At 35.1% G+C, this 21,365-nt stretch overlaps 1 protein-coding gene across 3 annotated transcripts in view; it reads left to right on the top strand.

Annotated features, from left to right (window-relative positions):
- The window catches only part of TUBGCP3 (tubulin gamma complex component 3), a 125,251-nt gene extending 112,370 nt beyond the window's left edge, over positions 1-12,881 (top strand). For all 3 annotated transcript variants that reach the window (XR_011645804.1, XM_004450720.5, XM_012522297.4), the window contains 2 exons: positions 9,859-9,975; positions 11,740-12,881. Coding sequence is in view for 2 of the 3 variants with exons in the window: in XM_004450720.5 (XP_004450777.2) it covers positions 9,859-9,975; positions 11,740-11,898 (276 nt within the window). In the remaining variant the exon portion in view is untranslated. The remainder of the gene's footprint in view (positions 1-9,858; positions 9,976-11,739) is intronic.
- The last annotated feature ends 8,484 nt before the right edge of the window (positions 12,882-21,365 follow it).

The raw sequence follows: 21,365 nt of genomic DNA on the forward strand, positions 1-21,365 counted from the left end.
TGAAATAAATGTAAAATTACTATCAAAAGTAGAAATCTAAAGCAAAATTAATGGATTAGAAAAGAGAAGAGATCTCAGAGGCGGGACAAGATGGCATCTCAGTGAGTGCACCTTATAATCTCTCCTGCAAAGAAGCTGCTGAGTAGGGTTGGAGTCTTGCTGGACTGGGCTGTTTCAGGTGCTTGCAGGGCAGGAGGTGTCTGGACGTCGATTTGGTGCTGCAGGGAGTGCTTCACATTTGCTGTGTTTCCTCATCCTCCATTTCCTCTTTTCTATGTGTATTGATTTTGGCCACCTACACTATCCCCTTTCCCCTACGTCTTTCTATCCTCCATCATCTACTGTTTCTCTTACATTCCACCTCCCTTTCTTTGGCCATGAAATTGTCTTTTTATTTCTAATACCTTTGTTCTGTTTTCTGTCTTTTACCCACTCTTGATATTATTGTCTTTCTATTCTCTTTCCCTTTCTCATGAAAACACTGGCCTTTTAATTCATACTGTATTCCTCCTCATATTCAGTTGACTGTCTCTTTATAGGTACTCTACTTACTGCTATAACTCTACACAACTTACATGAGTCTAATATCCATTCTCCTAGATCTCACATTGTTGCTCTGTTAACATTTATTACCAAATACTACTTTATACATTTTATTTTCTTACTCATTTTGCTTTCCCTGGCCCTAATATTTTCCTTCAAAGTGAACTTAGCCAGCAACAAGAAAATAGAGTAAGAAGAACAAAGTGATGAAGAGAAGACATAACACTTACGCATAAACAACAACTAATTGATCCCCAAGACTAGACAAAGAAGCTGAGGAACTGATTAAACCCGTCAACATAAAATGATGACCAGACAGCAACAAAAAACTACAAATCAAACCATTAATCAGGAAAACATGACCAAATCCAATGAACAAACTAAAAACCAGGAAGAGGAGCAGAACATCGGACAAGTAATTAAAGATCTCAAAACATATATTAGAGACCAACTTAATGAAGTAAAGGAAGAGATTAACAATATGAAGAAAACACTTGGAGAGGAAATTGCAGACATACACAAAAAGATAACAGATATGATGGTGATGAACACCACAGTTCAAGAAATCAAAAATACACTCTCAGCAAATAGCAGCAGATTAGAAGAGGTAGAGGAGAGAATTAGCGACGTGGAAGACAGTACATCGGAAATCAAACAGATAGTAGAATTGATTGATAAAAAGATAGAAAAAATCCAGCTGGGACTTAGGGACTTGAATGACAATGCAAAACGCACAAACATACGTTATTATAGGCATCCCAGAAGGAGAAGAGAAGGGAAAGTGGACAAAAACGGGTATTGGAGGAAATAATGGCTGGAAACTTCCCAAATTTACTGAGGTGGATGTACATGTCCAGGAAGCACAACGCACCCCAAACACCATAAATCCCAACAGGCCTACCCCAAGACATATACTTGTCTAATTATCCAATGCTCAAGACAAAGAGAAAATTCTAAAAGCAGCAAGAGAAGAGAGAACTGTCACATACAAGGGAGGCTGCATAAGATTAATTGCTGATTTCTCATCTGAAACCATGGAGGCAAGAAGGCAGTGGTACGATATAGTCAAGGTAGTAAAAGAAAAAAATTCCAACCAAGAATACTCTACCCACCTAAGCTGGCATTCAAAAATGATGGAGAGTTCAAAATATTCACAGATAAGCAGAAATTAAAAGAGTATGCCAACAAGAACCCTGCCCTTCAAGAAATACTAAAGGGAGTTCTGCAGGAAGAAAGAAAAAAACAGGAGAGGCAGAGTTGGAGGAGAGTGTAAGAGCAACAGAAAAGACAAAAAGAGAAGGAAAAAAACAAACAAAATATGACAAACACAAGTCCAAACAAAATATCACTAACATAAATAATTCCTTGAAAATAATAACACTGAATGTCTGGATTAAACTCACCTGTCAAAAGATTCAGACTGGAAGATTGGATAAGGAAATATGACCCATCTATGTGCTGTCTACAAGAAACACATCTTAGACCCAGGGATTCAAGGAAGTTGAAAGTGAATGGCTGGAAAACAATCTTACAAGCAAACAATAACCAAAAAAAGGCAGGAGTAGCTATATTAATAACAGACAAAATAGACTTTAAATGTGAAACAATTGTGAGAGACAGAGATGGATACTACATATTAGTGAAAGGGATAATCTGTCAAGAAGAACGAATAATCATAAATATTTATGCTCCTAACAAGGGCGCCTCCAAATACATGAGGCAAACACTGGAAAAACTAAGTGAAAGAGTAGACACCTCTACAATTATAGTGGGAAATCTTAATACACCACTGTCAACTTTGGACAGAACATCTCAAGAGAGAATCAATAAAGAAACAAAAACTTTGTACAGTATATTAGAGGAGCTGGACCTAATAGACATATACAGATCATTACACCCGAATACAGCAGGATATACATTTTTCTCAAGTGCACATGGCTCATTCTCCAAGATAGACCATATGCTAGGCCACAAAGAAAGGCTCAATGAATTTAGAAAGATTGAAATCGTACAAAATAATATCTCTGACCACAGTGGAGTGAAGCTGGAAATCTGCAAGGGCCAGAGGCCCAGATTTCACAACAAGATATGGAAATTAAACAGCACATTCTTAGAAAAACAGTGGGTCAAAGAGGAAATCTCAAAAGAAATTAATAACTACCTTGATACTAATGAAAATAATAACACAACATACCAAAACTTACGGGATGCAGCAAAAGCAGTACTGAGAGGGAAATTTATAGCCATAAATTCATACATCAAAAAAGAAGAAAGAGCAAAAATTGAAGAACTAACTGCACATTTGCACATTAGTAAAAAACAACGAAGTAACCCCACAGGAAGAAGAAAGAAATAACAAAGATCAGAGCAGAAGTAAATGAAATAGAAAATAAGAAAGCACTTGAAAAGATAAACAAAACCAAGAGCTGGTTCTTCGAGAAGATCAATAAAATTGACAAACCCTTAGCTAGACTAACAAAAAGAAGAAAGGGAGAAGATGCAAATACACAAAATAAGAAATGAGAAAGGAGATATAACCACTGACCCCACAGAAATAAAGACTATCATAAGAGGATACTTTGAAAAACTATATTCCAACAAAAATGACAATTCAGAGGAAATAGACAAATTCCTAGAAACACATAAGCAGCCTATATTGATGAAAGAAGAAATTGATGACCTCAAACCAATCACAAGTAAAGAGATAGAATCAGTCATTAAAAACCTCCCAACTAAGAAGAGCCTAGGGCCAGATGGCTTCACAGGTGAATTCTACAAAACATTCCGGAAAGACCTAACACCAATCTTGCTCAAACTCCTCCAAAAAATTGAAACAGAAGAAACATTACCTAACTCATTCTATGATGCCAACATTACCCTAGTACCAAAGCCAAACAAAGACACCACAAGAAAGGAAAATTACAGACCAATTTCTCTAATGAACCTAGATGCAAAAATCCTCAACAAGATACTTGCTAACTGTATTCAACGACACATTAAATGAATTTTATACCATGAACAAGTGGGATTCATTCCGTGTATGCAAGGATGGTTCAACATAAGAAAATCAATCAGTGTAATACGCCATATAAACAGATTGAAGGAAAAAAATCACATGATTATAGATGCAGAAAAAACATTTGACAAAATAAGCACCCTTTCTTGATAAAAACACCGCAAAAGATTGGAATACAAGGAAATTTTCTGAACATGATAAAGAGTATATATGAAAAACCCACAGCCAACATTGTTTACAATGGTCAAATCCTAAAATCTTTCCTTCTAAGATCAGAAACAAGACAAAGATGCCCACTATCACCTCTTCTATTTAACATTGTCTTAGAAGTACTTGCTTGAGCACTGAGGCAAGAACCAGATATAAAAGGCATTCAAATTGGAAAGGAAGAAGTCAAAGCTTCATTATTTGCAGATGACATGAGCCTATACATGGAAAACCCTGAGAGGTCTACAACAAAGCTTCTAGAACTCATATAAATGAGTTTAGTAAAGTTGCAGGTTATAAGATCAATGCGCAAATATCAGTAGCATTTCTGTACACCAATAATGAGTAACCCCTGGAGGAAATCAAGAAACAAATTCCATTTACAATAGTAAATTAAAAAATCAAATAAGTTTAACGATGTAAAAAAACATATACACAGAACTACACAAGACTGTTCAAGGAAATTAAAGAATACCTAAATAAATGGAAGAATATTCCCTGTTTATGGATAGGAAGACTAAATATTATTAAGATGTCTATCCTACCAAAACTTATCTACACATTCAATGCAATCCTAATAAAAATCAACACAGCATTCTTTAATGAACTAGAAAAACTAGCTATGAAATTTATTTGGAAAGGAAAGAGGCCTCGAATAGCCAATGACATTGAAAAAGAAAAACACAATTGGAGGAATCACACTACCTGACTTCAAAAGATACTACAAAGCTACAGTAGTGAAAACAGCATGGTATTGGCACAAGGAGAGACACACAGACCAATGTAACCAAATTGAGAGTTTTTATATAGATCATAGTCATATAATATTCGATAAAGCCACCAAACCCTCTCAACTGGGAGAGAATGACCTGTTCAACAAATGGTGCCTGGAGAACTGGATATCCATATGTAAAAGAATGAAAGAGGATTACCAGCTGACACCTTATACAAAAATCAACTGAAGATGGATCAAGGACCTAAATATAAGAGTCTAGACCATAAAGACTTTGGAAAGCAGTGTAGGGAAGCATCTACAGGACCTTGTAATAGGAAATGGCTTCGTCAACTTCACACCAAACGCACGAGCAGCAAAAGAGCAAATACATAAATGAGACTTCCTCAAAATTAAAGCCTTCTGCACCTCAAAGGAGTTTGTCAAGAGAGTGGAAAGAGAGCCTACACAACGGGAGAAAATATTTGGTAACCATATTTCTGATAGGAAACTTATAACCTGCATATATAAAGAACTCCTATATCTCAAAAATAAAAGGACAAACAACCCATTTAAAAAATGGGAAAAACATTTTAACGGACACTTCTCCAAAGAAGAAATACAAATGGCTAAGAAGCACAAGAAAAAATGCTCCAAATCTCTAGCTATTAGGGAAATGCAAATCAAAACTACAGTGAGATACCATTTTACTCCCATAAGATTGGCAGCTATGAAAAAAACAGAAGACTACAAATGCTGGAGAGGATGTGGAGGAATGGGAATACTCATCCACTGCTGGTGGGAATGCAGAAGGATCCAGCCATTCTGGAGGACGGATTGGTGGTTTCTCAAAAAACTAGCTATAGATTTTCCATATGACCCAGCAATTCCACTGCTGGGTATATACCCAGTAGAACTGAAAACAAGGACACAAATCGATATATGCACTCTGATGTCATAGCAGCATTGTTCACTGTTGCCAAAAGTTGGAATCAACCTAAATGCCCATCAATAGATGAATGGAATAATAAAATGTATTATATACATACAGTGGAATACTACTCAGCTTTAAGAACGAAAACACTACAAACACATGTGATAACATGGATGAATCTTGAGAACCTTATGTTGAGTGAAGCAACCCAGGCATTGAAGGACAAATACTATATGACCTCAATGATATGAAATAAGTAAACCAAACTGCCTCAGAGAGCTAGAGACTGGATGATAGGCTTAAAGGAAATTGAGGGGTAGAGGAAGGATGTAGGCTGACACCTACATGGGTGAAATCTATGTTAAGCTGGAGGTAAGTATTTGTACATGGAAGGGATAAAATGGGGGCATAGGGTTACCTTTGGTGGGGCTTTGCAGGTTGAGGGGGCTAGGAATGGGAGGATGGGTAATATTGCCCAAGAAATTGGGGGGAGGGTGGGGGAACATACAAACATAGGAGATTGACAGGTATTTGCTGAGAAAAGTTTTTCAAAAATATAATAAGGAAGGTTACCTGTTTAAGATGTTTAAAGGGGATAATCTTATGCAGGACAAGCTCCTAGGGAGTGTATGAGTGCTCATTTTGCTATAGTGGGTTATATCATTGGATAGAGACCCATATAATGAGAGTGAAGGTATACCCACATCCTGGGGAGGACTGATGTTCTCCAGTAGAGGGAATTGTATCTCTTGAGGGAAATGGTTGCTCCCAATGCATTAGGGCAGTTGAGTATTTCAAGTCCTCAACACTGTTGCAAGTATCTCTGGACATGGCCCTTCAAACAATGAAGATTGACTGTCACTGTGGGCCCTAAGGGGAGGGGGAAAGAGGTATTGAATAGATGGAACCAATGTAACTATATGGGCAATAGAAGTGTTCCACAAGATTACGCAAGGATGGATATAAGACATGTTAAATTACACCAAAAATATATAGGGGCTGATTGGCTAAAATGTAAATCATAATGTAAAACATAAAATAACTAAAAATTTAGAAAATTGTATAGTCTAAAATATAAAACACAATGTAAACCCAAATGTTACTTGTTTGAAAGCTATTTTCTCAATATCTGTTCATCAGTTTCAGTAAATATAGTATGAATATGTAAAAAGATTATTACTGTGGAAGGGAAAGGGTTTTATGTTGGATATGTGGGAGTACTGTATATTGTATATATGAATTAATGTGTTCTAAAACTTTTGTGAAGATAAGCTTAATAATTAGGAAAAGAAAAAGAAAAAGGACGTAGACACGGGAAAAGACGGAAGATGTTGCCTTGACAATTTGCATACAGGGCAACACTGTTGCAGTGATGGAAGGCAAAACATCAAAAACAAAGCTTTTACATTTAAATTTATTGATACCCCAATTTAGTTTTACCTTAATTTTTCTAAATTAATAGGTATTCTATATCCAACCTTTAAACTCATCACTATATTCCGTTTTATTATTAGTGGAACCTGGCAATATATTGGGCTTCATTTATGAAGAAGTTTTGGATCACAGAGAGGTTCAACAATGGCAGGGGAGGAATACTGGTATGGGATGTTAATGACAGGTGACACATGGTTGGCAGGGAGTTCTCCAGGGCATATATCTAGGGTACATAAAAATGTTTGGATATTTTCATAGTGGTTACAATTAAAAACAACAACTGAGGGAGTGCTGAGTTCCTAACCAGGGGAGCTCTGTCACAGTCCCTGAAGCAACAGCAACAATCCCCCAAGTGCAACGGCAAAGACCAACAAAGAAGGAAGGTCCAACAATGAGCCCTTGATACTAATGACTATGCTTGTGAGCCTGTGCACCTGAAATAAGAACAAGGCCTAGAGCTGCAGGGTGCTAAGAGTTACCTCCTGAGAGCCTCCATGTTGCTCAAATGTGGCCAGTCTCGAAGCCAAACTCAGTAAATGTGTTGCCTTCCCCACAGCGAGGGACATGACTCCCGGGGATGAGCCTCCCTGGCACCGAGGGATTACTACCAAGTACCAGCTGATGATGTAACTAGAAAATGACCTTGAATAAAAGGGTCCACTCAGACCAGCAGAATATCTCAGTCTACATATAGTACCAGGAGTTAAAAATGCTTTTTGTCCTGAATAAAAGGGGGAAATGGGAAGAACAAATGAGTTTATATGGCTATGAGTCTCCAAAAAGATCTGGGAGGTTGTCAGAGGGCTTGCCTTTATGCACACCTCAGCAGAGTCCCAGAGACAGACAAAGTAGATACAACCCCAGATATTGGTTCTTCTGAGGGATGCAGAGACCCACAGGTTCTGTGGTCATTGCAGATGGAGTTCAGTGCCATCTCAGTTGGCCCTACTTTGGAGTTTGCATTTCTGTATGATGGAGCTGGTCTCAGATGTGATCTTTGTCCACAAGCCTCTCCTGTTACTTTTACCGTAACTGTAGTTGGTGCTGGGGTTTAGTGTATACCCAGGGGACCTGAATCTCTGGACTGACCATGTGATAGCCAGGCCCTGAGCTCAACAGACTTGCAAGTCCTACACTCTGGTTTATTGGACTTACCCCACTCAGCTAACATGGAGGTGAAGAAGATCAACCACCACACCAGGGAGTAAAGAGTGCCTACAACTGAAAGCAGGGGAATTGCATCCAGCATCCATGTGGAATCTAAGCCCCCTCTTGATATAGATGTGGAGTGGACACAACCATTCTAAGGTCCACAGGATGGAGAAATAGTGTATGGATTAGAGTGGACTTACTGATATTCTATTCATGAACTATTGTGATTAGTAATCGAAGAATATGTGACATTGGTGTGGAGGAAGTGGCCATGGTGGCTGCTGGGGGGAGGGAGTATGAGCAAGAGATGTGATGTGGGGGCATTTTCGGGGGTTAGAGTTGTCCTGGGTGGTGCTGCAGGGACAGTTACCAGACATTGTATGTCCTGCCATGGCCCACTGGGTGTACTGTGGGAGAGTGTGGGCTATGGTGTGGACCATTGACCATGAGGTACAGTGGTGCTCAGAGATGTATTCAACAAGTGCAATGAATGTCTCATGATGATGGAGGAGGTGGTTGTTACAGGGTGAGGAGTGGGGTGAGGGCATCGGGTGGAATGTGGGGACCTCATATTTTTTGAATGTAACATTAAAAAAATAAAGACAAAATAAATTTTAAAAAAAAGAGAAGAAAGCTAATAAAATCAAAAGAACTGGTTCTATATTGGAGGAGGGAAGGACTGGGTGTTAGAATTAAATAAACTATGAACTGATAGATTGTGGGAGGAGAAAGCACAAATACACAAAACAAGAGAGAAAGTGTCCTATGTTATTTTGCTGAGCTCTGTGGAAATAAATCTAACCTGGAGGAAATGGGTGATTTTTAAAATAGATTTCCAAAATTGATACCAGAAAGAAAGCAAATCCTATACAACACAGCTTCTTAAGAAGAAATAAAGTTGCTAAAGAGCTCTGCCATCTAAAGTACCAGCCAGAAAGTTTTACTGAGAAATCCATCCAAGCCTTTAAGCAATGACTCTTATTCTTTATAAACTATTCCAGAATTGTAGAAAAGAAAAACTTTCCAAACTCTGTTTATGATGCATGAGTTAATGCCTAAACTAAAAACAGAGAACCAATCTTATAAATATTGATGGAAAATGTTACATGAAATATTAGTGAAGATATCTAGCAGATTATTAAAAAGAATAATTCATCAAGGCTAGGGTTAATTTCAAGAAAGCAACGTTAAGGAAATCAAGTAATATAATTCACAGTGTTACATGATCAAAAGAAAAGAGTCCTGTGGTAATTCCTATATATGCTGAAAAGGCATTTATCAAATTCATCATTGATTGAAAGGAATTAAAAAAATTATATATAGATAAATTTGCCTCCTATACAAAAATACATCATGCTTAGTGGGAAAATAGTAAGAAGCATTCCCATTAAAGTCAAGAATTAAAGCAAGGTTGATGAGGTTCCGATACTTTGAACCATAGTGGGGTTTCACTTCTATGTATACAGTTAAATACAAAATGCATACAAAATGACAAAAGCTAAAAGATTGTTTATTACAACACTGTTTGTAATAGCAGAAGACTGGTTAGCTTGTGATGAATTAAGTCAATTATTATACCTTATGCAATGTAATACTGTAATTAATTTTTAAAAGAATGAGGCAGTTCTATGTGTACCCTGTGTATTGATATGAAATATCTCTAAGATACAGTTAATTTAAAAAAGTAAGTTGGAGAACAATTTGGCATTGTCGCAAAATTGTTATGTAAGTTTTTAGCAGTTTAGAAAGGTATATAAAGCATACACCTTCCTGCTCCTAATATACCTAATTCTCAGTCCTACTTTGTTACAAAAGCTTTCATGAAGATTTTAATTAAAATTTGCTACTTTGATTCTTTAGGGTCAGTGGGGAGTGACAGCAGCAGAGGAAGAAGAAGAGAACAAGAGGATTCAAGAATTTCAAGAATCTATACCGAAAATGTGTTCACAGTTGCGAATATTGACACATTTCTACCAGGTGCATATTAGATTAGCAAAATGCCTAGCAAGGTCACAGTTGTCATTTTCTGTAATTGACCGTTGCTTTCAAAATGATTAAAAATGAAACACTTAATAAATTTAGTGTTTATTTATGTAGATGTAAATAGAACCCACAGTGGTTCTCAATCTTGCCTGTATAATGGAATCACCTGGGGAGCCTGTGACCTATCCCAGAGATTCTGATGTTAATTGGTCTTCAGTGTAGCCTCGCAGTCAGGTGTTCTGAAAATTCCCAGGCAGTGCTAATATGCAACCAGTGTTGAGAAACATTGACCTACGAATTGTTCCAATTTTCATTCTTGGCTCAACTCCTTCCTCTAATTTTGGTAGGCAGGAGGCTTTAAGAAGGCCTTTGCACAATTTAAAGCCTGTCAGATTTCATTTTATTTCTCTTGAACTGAGACAAAACCATACTGCAGATATACCGGATGCAAGTCTAAAGGGACTTTTCACCATCACAAGTGGAGATGAGTTACTTGTTTAGCCTACTGAAAAGTTGAAAAAATAAAAACAAGCCTCTTGGTTTTAGCACAGGGTGAACAGATCTAAAGATGCCGAGAAGAGAGACATTTACCTATTATACAGTGCACATGCTCTGTTTTTTTATTTGCATTTTCTGGTTCTGGTTTCTGATTTCATCTGCTTCTCAGTGTGATTTTAGTGATGGAGATATACATGAAAAGATTATATGAAGATTTTTTCCAGTCAGTTTCTGTTAACAAATTAGATAAATCAAGCATTGACTATCAAATTCTTTGAAGTATTGCATGTGTATGTATGCTATCCATATTTACATAGTTAAAAATTAGAGCAAAATTCTTCCCACCCTGTCCCACAGGCAGTTTGCCTTCCTGGGGTCCTCAAGTGTTTTAATTTTATATTTTTCTTTAGCTTAACTTGGAACCCATTTTCTCTTTTACAAGTGGTCTTGTACTAATTTTGGCCTTTTTGCATTTTTGGTGAAAACTTGTTTCCTAAATGGTGGTAATAATAATAAGTGGTTTATGTTCGATGCATAGGTGTTTTAATATGAAGTACCTTTATGACCCCATGTTGTATATGTAGTATGTATTTATATTTCTCTAAAAATATATACCTAATGGTTAGTTCCATCCTATTAATTAAAATAAGATGTACAGCTACAAAGGAGCAATATATAATTTTATGCTTCGTTTCTAAAAGAGTCAATGATATTCTTGTTTGTTTACATATTTCCTGATACAGCTAATAAATTTTTTAAAAAGCAATTAGTATAATCCGTATTTTTTTCTCAGTCTTATTGTAATCTTCTTTGTAAGTCATTACCACTCAAATTTATTTTCCCTAACAGAAAAAATTATTTTCTGTTCTCTTGTTTGTAGAGGTGTTTGAAACAATCCTGTATTAACAGCTCTTTATAATTTTGCCTAAGTACACACAGAGTCCCAAAGTCTGGCATTTTAGAACTTAAAAACAAAAAGGAAAAAAATGTTGGCTAATTGCTTTTAAATAAAATTTATTGATTGCTAATTTTTATTTGTAAAAATGAGTTTCTTCTACTAATATGGGCTTCCATTGATTTGGTAAGCTCTAGGGTTAATATTTTTCATTACTCAGTATGTCTGCTCTATTGGGTGTTTTTTAAATGCTTAATGAATTGGAAGAAAAAATTGCTCCAAAGGGGATCAAAATTGAGAGGATACAGTTTGTCGATAGCTTATTTTCTGATATTAATACTTTATTTCTTATGTTTCTTTTTCAGGGCATTGTGCAACAGTTTTTGGTATTATTGACGACCAGCTCTGATGAAAGTCTCCGGTTTCTTAGCTTTAGATTGGACTTTAATGAACATTATAAAGCCAGAGAGCCGAGACTCCGAGTATCTCTAGGCAGTAGAGGGCGACGCAGTTCCCATATGTGATGCCTTTTGTATTAATATAAACAGAAAGAACTACCAATGATATTAATTGCATTATTAAACATAAAAATTTACATTTAAATTCTAAAGCCAAATGGCATGCTCTGTGGTGTCTACCATTTCTGCCCACAAATACTTCAAGTGTTTTGATGGCATGATGTTATGGTAGAATTAAAGGTCATGTTTTTATACATTGGAGTTGAATATATTTGTAATATCTCTGAGTTAAATAGGTTGGTTTGCACTATTCAAATTTATTATTTAAACTCTTTGTATTTAAAAGATACCACACTTGGTTGAGGCTTCTTCAGCTCTCCATGATATAATTTATATGTGTCACTTTTTAAAAAATCATAATTTCTTTTTGAGAAAATTAGGGTGATGGGAATTCATCAGGTAAGATAGTAATGTCATTACTATTTTTAAAATATCCTCCTTAGATGCCATTTTTGTTAATATAATCAAATTAAATTGAAACAAAATGTCCCTACTAAGAAAATATATTTTATTTTGCTGGGTTTTTTTGTATTATAATGTATTAACATCTGTGAGAACCTTTGAGTCTTGATGCATTATCTTTACATATGTTTATTTTTTTCTCTTCTTTCAAAGTTTACATTTTTGTATTTAATTTACTATTTCAGATAAGTTATAAATAGGAGTGATGTGGAACAAAAACATCCTTAAACAGTAAAACCTAAGTTTCTTGAAACTGTCAGCTGTAGTAATGTGTAAATATGAATGACTAGAAAACTTAATGAAGTATTTTATTTTCAAAATTCTGATAAGCATTCGAAAGAAATTGCCTTGGATAATGAAGATTTCCTTTTTCCTTGCATATTTTTTCATTGTAAATATTTATATACTAACTGACCAGATGTTGGGGGAACTGTTTTTTGTAAAAATGTCATATCAAGTCACATAAATCTGCCTTTATTATGTTCTGCAAGTGAAAATTTAGAAAATTAAAAGCAATTATCTTTCAAGTGTATCAATTATTTCTTAACTAGTCTATGAAGAGATATAGTTCACTTGCCAGGTTTGGGGAATTGGAGTTGATAGAGTTTGATTTATGTACTATAGTATATGAAATATTTGATAATCAGTGAAACCAGATAATTAGATCTTGTGTGCAGTTTTAAATGTAGAACCAAAGGGAATGTCACCAATCGATGCCTGTATGATACCTTTAGTGACCTAATACCTATGTCTGATTTTTTATGTGTAGAGTCCATTTAAAGTAGAAGGGGAAATTGGGATTCTAAACTATGCAGAAAGTTAGAAACTTTTAGGGTAAAAATTTAATTTTAGTTTAGTTTAAAATTTCATAAAATAAGAACTTTGAGGTAGGTTTCTCTGCTGCAAGACTTCCCAGAACTTGTATATCATGCATCTCCAAGACAAATTACCCTGTCATTTGACCATGAAAACTCCCTTTATTTTATTCAAAGCATTTCTCAAGGGATTACTCTGCAGTAGAGACCATTCTAGAAAATGCTACCCTCCATTTAGGGATTAAAACTCTTATTTGGGGTTAGGAAACTCCAGGTAATTGGATTAGTTGTGGAGATTAAGGATGAAGCTTCTGAAAACGTTTCTTCCTCTCTACCCACAGATTTGAAAGCTCTGACAGGGGACTAAGAGTCAGGTCTTACTAGAACAGAATTGTGGATCAGAAAGATCAAGTTGTTAAGATCACAGATAATCAGGAAACCATGCATTTGTGTTGATATGTAGGTAAGGTCATAGAAGAATTGACTTCAGACCTATTGGAAACTTCACTGTTAATGGGCAATTAGGTCTGTTATGAAATTGTTGGGTGTGTCCCAAAAATCAGAATCAACAAAGGCATTGATGACTCAGAACTCCAAAGTAGGGGTTGTTGAGATAAGAGAGCAGTCCAGCTGAGGGGAAAAAACAGTCTTTGGAGACAGAGCTCCATTGGAATAGTCTTGGGAATGTAAACCAGGGAAGTTTTAGTTACCGTGGCTGAATCCTCTGGTTGAACTTGTAGTTACTTTGGAAGGTCTTGGCTTCCCTTGTGCCTGTTGGATTCATGACTGTTTAGCTCAACTGAAGAGAAGAATATACTTGCCTTTTCTTCCTTGCTGAACTTGTTACTTGGAAGAATTCATGACATCAAAGATTCTCAAGTCTGCATGGAAAAATTTGTTCTCTAGACTTTAAAAAATAGGGCATAAGAGCACAGCATACTTGAAATTCCATATATTAGGAAATGAGCATTTTTAGCAAGTAACAATGCTCATAACTGAAATTGACTGAAGGCACAAATTATAAATGGAGAAACAGGTTAATGTTACCAGAAACTATGTGCCACTACGATTGTATTTGATAACCTGCAGCTATTAATGCAATTTGGGTTCTAAGGTAAACACTAGGATTGCTTCTGTCTATAAATGTTTGGTTTGACTATTTTAGTTATAAATGCCTCTCAGATATTTTTCATAACATCTGTAGAACTGAGAAGTGTTGGCCCTATGTTAGCATTAAAAACATCACCTCATCCAATAAGTGTTTTATGTATTTTAATAGATACATGATCTGGGAGACGGGGATAGAACACTATATAGAAATTTAGAATTCAAAAAGAAAATAAAAGTTATATGAAAATAATGATCAAATGACTGCAATTAAATATGTGAGTGATAAGTGGGTTAATTCTGAAATTGGTGAAGTTGAGCTAGATTGCAGTGCTCTTTGGAAATTTGACTTAGGGGAAAAGAAAGAAATTAGTTCAATGAGTCTATTCTTAGAGGGTTCCCGCCCCACCATTTGTCAGAACCATACTGTCTTGAGCTAGTAGTTATTTATCCTAATGACCATCCTCAGTTTTAATAGCATAACAATTTCTTGGCACCCTTTAGTGTGGTGATTATAAGCAATGCTTTCTCCCTCCCCACCCCGTCCCCACTATGTTATTAGATTATTTGGATTTTCTAGTTCTGAGCTAACTTTTAGGAATTTCTGTTTCCTAGAAAATAATGCATTTTCATTAAGGTTTTCAAATTTGTTGGTATTAGTTTTAAATGTCAAAATTTTAAAAATATTCACAATTAAGTTTTAATCCTTTTACTTTCTAAAGCCATTTTTGTTTTCTCTTTTTTACTGGTCACATTTACCAAAATTTGTTTAAAACAGATCTTTTCAAGAATTATCTCTTTATTAGTTTTATTAATCATTCAACTATATACACTTTTAAAGCTTTGTTTATAAACAACTATTTTTATATTTAATACCCTCCTTTTGGTTTACTGTCTCTTCTTTTTTTTTCCTATCTGATTGCATCATCTTTTTTGGTGCGTTGTTTCGCCACTGGGGGCCTGTGCCCATCTCCACTTGGCATGGGAGCCTGCACCTCCCCTTGCAGGTCTGGGACGCTGTTTTTCTTTTTTTTTTAAACAGGAGGTCCCAGGGATCGAACCTGGGTCCTCCATGTGGTAAACGGGAGCTCAATTGCTTGAGCACAGTCGCTTCCCTCATTATCTCTTCAATGTTTATAGAATTTATTTTCTCGTTATTTAATCAGCATTTCAGACTAGGAATTATCCTCAGCATATAACTTTAGTTACATCACAGATTTTTGTATAGCACATTCTCAGTGTCATTAATTTCTATCTAGTATAGAATTTTTGCTTTTTTCTCTTTTATTTTGCATATAAGTACATTTTCAAAATTTTCAGGAGGTTAGCTTTTTTTTATTCTTATTTTTTGAAAAAGAATAGGAAAAAAGGAAATTTGCCAAATTATCAAAAAAGTATTATAAAGCAACAGTGTATAACACAGTATGCCACAGGAATAGAAAGAAACATCAGGGGAATGGAATAAAGTATTGCCAAACATTATACTTAGAATGTGTAATTGATGATGAAAGTTTATTTCAGATATATGTGAAATGTCTGATTTTTCAAACAAATGTTTTTGGTTAAATGACTTGTGGAAAACCACCATTTGGAAAAAATTTTAATTAAAATTTTTAATATCACAAAAGAAAATTCAGTTGGATTAAATATTTTAAATATTAAGAAAATGAGGAAATATTTTTAATAATATCAGTTGTTATATGCTATTCACATAATACCAAGAACAAACAGTGTAAAGGAAAATAGTGACATATATATGGGCTACATAAAATAGAAAACTATTACACAGTAAAAGGCAACATTGAAATAGGACAAATGACAGACGGAGAAAATGTTTTGCAACATTTATAACAAAGCCTATGTTCTTAATTATAGCAGGCTCTAAATATAAAATCTACAAATAATCAAATATATCAATGGGCACATCAGAGAAGAAATACAAAACATGAAAACATATAAAACAAAAATGCTCAGTAGCAGCCTCACTAGTAATTTTTTAAAACAGGCTTATTGAGGTATAATTGCTAAATAATATAGTATATATGATTAAAGTCTACAAATTAAGTTTGACAGTTGTATATACCCAGGAAACCATAATCAAGGTAATGAACATATCCATTAACTTGAAAAATTTCCTTTGTCACCCCTCTCTTTATGCCACCTCCAGGAAATCACTGATTGGTCTCTCTGTCATAAATTAATTTATATTTTCTAAAATTTTGTTTAAATAGAATTAAAAAGAATGTACTTTTTTTTTTTCCCCATCTGGCCTCTTTCTACTAACCATAATTTGAGATTTATCCATGTTTTTGCCTATGTAAAACGTTTATTCTGCTTTATTGAAGAGTAGTCTCTTGTATGCTTGTATCACAATTTATTCACCTGTTGATGGCTATTTGGTTTCCAGTTTTTTACTATTTTAAATAAAACTGCTTTGAACATTTGTGTACAAGTCTTTGTATGGATAAACAAATGCTTTCATTTCTCTTGGGTAAATACCAAAGAATAGAATGGCCAGATCATATGGTAGGTATATGTTTAACTTTTTAGTAAACTGCCAAACTGTTTTCCAAAGTGAGAAAATTATTTTATATTCTCAGCAACAGTATATCAAAGTTCTGTTTGTGTCACATCCTTGTCAACACTTAGTATTGTTCACCTTCTTAATTTTAGGTATTTTGGTTGGTGTGTAGTGGTATCTCACTGGTTTTAATTTGCATTTCCCTAATGTCTAATGGTATTCGGCAGCTTTTCATGTGCTTATTTTGCTGTGAAACAGTTTCTGTTAAATATTTTGGCCATTTTTCCATTAGGTTTTCTTTTATTGAATTTTGAGAATTTTTAATATATTTTGATACCTTTTTGCAGATAGATTGTTTACAAATATTTTCTTTATGTAATTTGTCTTTTTTTTTTATCGAGTATCTACTAAATTCTATGCTCATCAAATACAAATTTTAATTGAAGCCAATGTTGTGGAGGAAGTTCCTCAGGTTTAAAGTTTTTGTGTGTGTGTGTGAATAAACAGTAAGTTTTAGTTTGCTAAATGCTATCAATGCAAAATACTAGAAATGGGTTGGCTTTTACAGAAAGGGATTTATTAAGGTAGACACTTAAAGTTCCAAGGCTGTGAAAATGTTCAAATCAAGGCATCAAGAGATGCTGTCTCACCAGGTTGCAGCTGTAGGCAATCAAGTGCATGGGCCTTATCTAAAGATATTTTTTTCTCTTGGAGCTCACCTGTGGGTGATCAAGCACGTGGCTTGTTGCTTCCCTCCTGTTGCTCTAGCTTTGGCTGTCCTCTGATTCCATCCTCTGGCCTCTCCCTCAGCTCTTGGAGTTTCTCTTCCTGTGCCTGCAGGCAATCCTGACGTCCTATCTTGTGTGGCAGGGTAAAATGGCAGATTTTCCTTTCCCCTCTCCTAAGTTTATGTAGGACTCCAGTAGAGGATTAAGACTCACCCTAGGTCCTGCAGTCTAATCAAAGGTCCTTAGAGGAACTGATCTAATAAAAAGTCCTTTAACTAAACCTAACCAAAAGGTCCCATGTAAATAAGTTTCATGAATAGAAATAGGTTAGCTTAAGAACATACTTTTCTGAGGTTCACAGTAGACTAACCAGGACAGTAAGGATGGGCAATAAACACCAACTTGTGTAGAGAACTAGAGCAAAGATGCTGCTTTGTTGTTGTCATTTTAACCACAAAATGAAATTTTTTTAGGGGAAGCAGTATTATATATTAGCCTACAATTAGGTAGAGTTGTCAAAAAGATTATAGTAAAGGTATTTTCAGTTGTCAACATTAGATCATAGCTGTTCATTTAGATCTACACTATCATTTGTAGCCACAGAGCCCTTGAAATGTGGCTAGTCTGAAATTTGTCTCATACTGATGACATATTGAGTGACGTACTTTGTACATATTTGCTTAAATAAAATATATTAAAATTAATTTTACCGTTTTTTTACTGTGGCTATTAGAAAATTTTTAATTACATATGCAGCTTGTGTTTCTGTTGTACGATGCTGGTTTATATCTTTAATTCACTTTTCAAAATACTTATTTTAGAATAGTTGTATTTTTTATTTTTTTGAAAAGATTTATTTTATTTATTTCTCTCCCCTTCCTCCGGTCGTCTGCTCTCTGTGTCCATTTGCTGTGTGTTCTGTGTCTGCCTGCACTCTAGTCATGTGGCTCTGGGAAAACTTTTGCTTTTTTTGTTGTGTCATCTTGCTGTGTCAGCTCTCCATGTGTGTGGTGGCACTCCTGGGCAGGCTGTGCTTTTTTTGCGTGGGGCAGCTCTCCTTGTGGGGCACATTCCTTGCGTGTGGGGCATCCCTATGCTGGGGACACCCCTGCGTGGCATGGCACTCCTTGTGTGCAGAGGCACTACACGTGGACCAGTTCACCACATGGGTCAGGAGGGTCCTGGGTGCCAAACCCAGACCTCCAATATGGTAGGCAGATGCTTTCTCAGTTGAGCCACAACCGCTTCCCATTCTTAGAATAGTTTTAGATTTGCAGAGTTATTGCAAAGATAGTACAGAGAGTTCCTATATACCCCATATCCAGTATTCTTTATTATTAACATCTTACATTTGATACATTTGCTACAATTAGGAACCAAATTCTGATACATTATTATTAACCAAAGTCCACACTTTATTCAGATTTCTTTAGTTTTTACCTAATGTCCTTTTTCTGTTCCAGGTTTCTATCCAGGACAATACATTGCATTTAGTTGTCATGATTCCTTAAGCTCCTTTTGGCTTTGACTGTTTCTTAGACTTTCCTTATTTTTGATGACCTTGACAGTTTCAAAGATTAATATCAGGTATGTTATTGAATGTCTCAATTGGGTTTTGTAAGTTTTCTCATTAGACTAGTTATAAGTTTTGTGAGTAATACTATAGGGGTAAAGTGCCATTATTGTACATCATATCTAGGGTACATACTATGAGGCTGACATATCACTGCTGATGTTAACCTTTATCACTTGTCGAGGTAGTGTTTCTCCACTACAAAATTACTTAACCTTCCCTCACCCCTCCCACGTATTGTACTTTTTGGAAAGAAGCCACTATGTATAGCCTCCACTTGAGGGTTTGAGATGTGTGCTTCATCTCCTTGAGAGTAGAATATCTACATAAAATATTTGAAATTCTGCATGGGAGATTTGTGTATTCTCCCCCATATGTTTGGTTTATTCAATCATTTATATTAGTAAGGACTCATGAATATTTATTTTATAATTTGGGTTATAGCCCAATTCTACTCTATTTTGTTGAAATTGGTCCAGCTTTGGTTATTGGGAACTTTTTCAATTGACTCCTGCGATCCTTTGACATGCCCCCATCGTTGTGTTTTTTGTTATTCTTATTTTCCTTTTTGAGCATTGCCTTACTTTCTGGTACTACAAGATACTTCAGGCTCATCTTGTATATTCCTTCCCCACTGTTAGATTTAGCCATTTCTCCAAGGTGTGGCTTATATTTTTATGCTTTTAGCAATAAAGTGCAGACATTGTTAATTTTACCTTTTTTTTTTTCCTTTTAGGGATCATTATTTTGATGTATCTAAGAAATCTTTGCCAACCCAAGAGCATAAAGATTTTTGTCATATATTTTCTTCTAGAAGTTTTGGTTCTGTGATCCATTTTGGGTTAATCTTTGTATCAAACACTGATGGACATGTTAAAGCTCATTACCTTACATATGGCATATGGATATCCAGTTCTTCCAGCACCATTTGTTGTAAAGACTGTCTTTTCTCCACTGAGTTGCCTTTGCATCTTTGATGAAAATCAGTTGTTCTTATATATATGAAATTATTTCTGGCTTGTATTCTGTTCCATTGATCTACTAGTCTATAGTCTGTCTTGATGCCAATACTACATTGTCTTGATTCCAGTAGCTTTATAATAAACCTTCAAGTAAGGTAGTAGAAAGTCCCCATTTTTGTTCTCATTCAGAGTTGTTTAGCTATTCTTGTCCTTTCTATTCCTATATTAATTTTAGAATCAGTTTGTAAATTTCTGCCAGAGAACTTGCTGATACATTGAACCTAATGATTGCATTGAATCTATACTTCAATTTGGGACATTTTAACAATATTGAGTCTTCTGATTCATAAACACAATATAATTTTCCATTTATTTGTCTTAATACCTCAGAAATATTTTTAAGTTTTCACTGTACAGGTTTTGCACATCCATTACTAGCTTTATTCCTAAATAGTCTTTCTTTTAAATCTCAATTTCTGATTTTCCATTTGTAGTTTATAGAAATAGAGTTGATTTTGTATATTGATCTTATATTCTGTAACAATGCCAATCTCATTTACTAGTTTGAATAGCTTTTTGTAGATTCCTTAGAATTTACTATGTAGATGATTGTCCTCTTTGAAGAAAGACACTGTGCTTCTTTTCCAATCTTTCTCCCTATTGCACCGGCTAGAATCTCCTGTGCAATATTTAATAGTGAGAACAAATATTGTTACCTTGTTCTTGATTTTAGGAGGGAGGATTAAGTCTATCACCATTTAGTATGTAGGGTTTTTTGTAAATGCCCTTCATCAGGTTAAGAAAATTCTCCTCTATTCCTAATTTTCTGAGTTGAGTAATGTATGTTAGGTTTTGTCAAATGCTTTTTCTTCATCTATTGGAATGATCATGTTTTTCTTTTTATCTTTTAATATGGGGTATCACATTGATTTATTTTTCTAATGTTAACACAATCTTGAACTCTAAATCCTATTTTGTCATGGTGTATTGTCCTTATTATGTATTGTTTGAACTGATATGCTAAAACTTTGAGTTTTTGCATCTGTTTGTGAATGATATTGGCCTTTACTTTTCTTGTAATATTTTTGATTTTCATATCAAGGTAATGTTGTTCTCATAGAATTAGTTGGGAAATATTTCCTTCTCTACAATTTTCTGGAATAGTTTGTATAGAATTGACCATTCTACTTCTGTAAATACTTGGCAGAATTCACCAATGAACCATCTGGGATTGGAAGGTCCTTGAGGATGGTTTTAATTACAAATTCAGTTACTGTAATAGATATAGGGCTATTCAGCTATTAA

The sequence above is a fragment of the Dasypus novemcinctus genome, chromosome 15, assembly GCF_030445035.2.
Source record: "Dasypus novemcinctus isolate mDasNov1 chromosome 15, mDasNov1.1.hap2, whole genome shotgun sequence".
NCBI classification, from domain to species: Eukaryota; Metazoa; Chordata; class Mammalia; order Cingulata; family Dasypodidae; genus Dasypus; species Dasypus novemcinctus.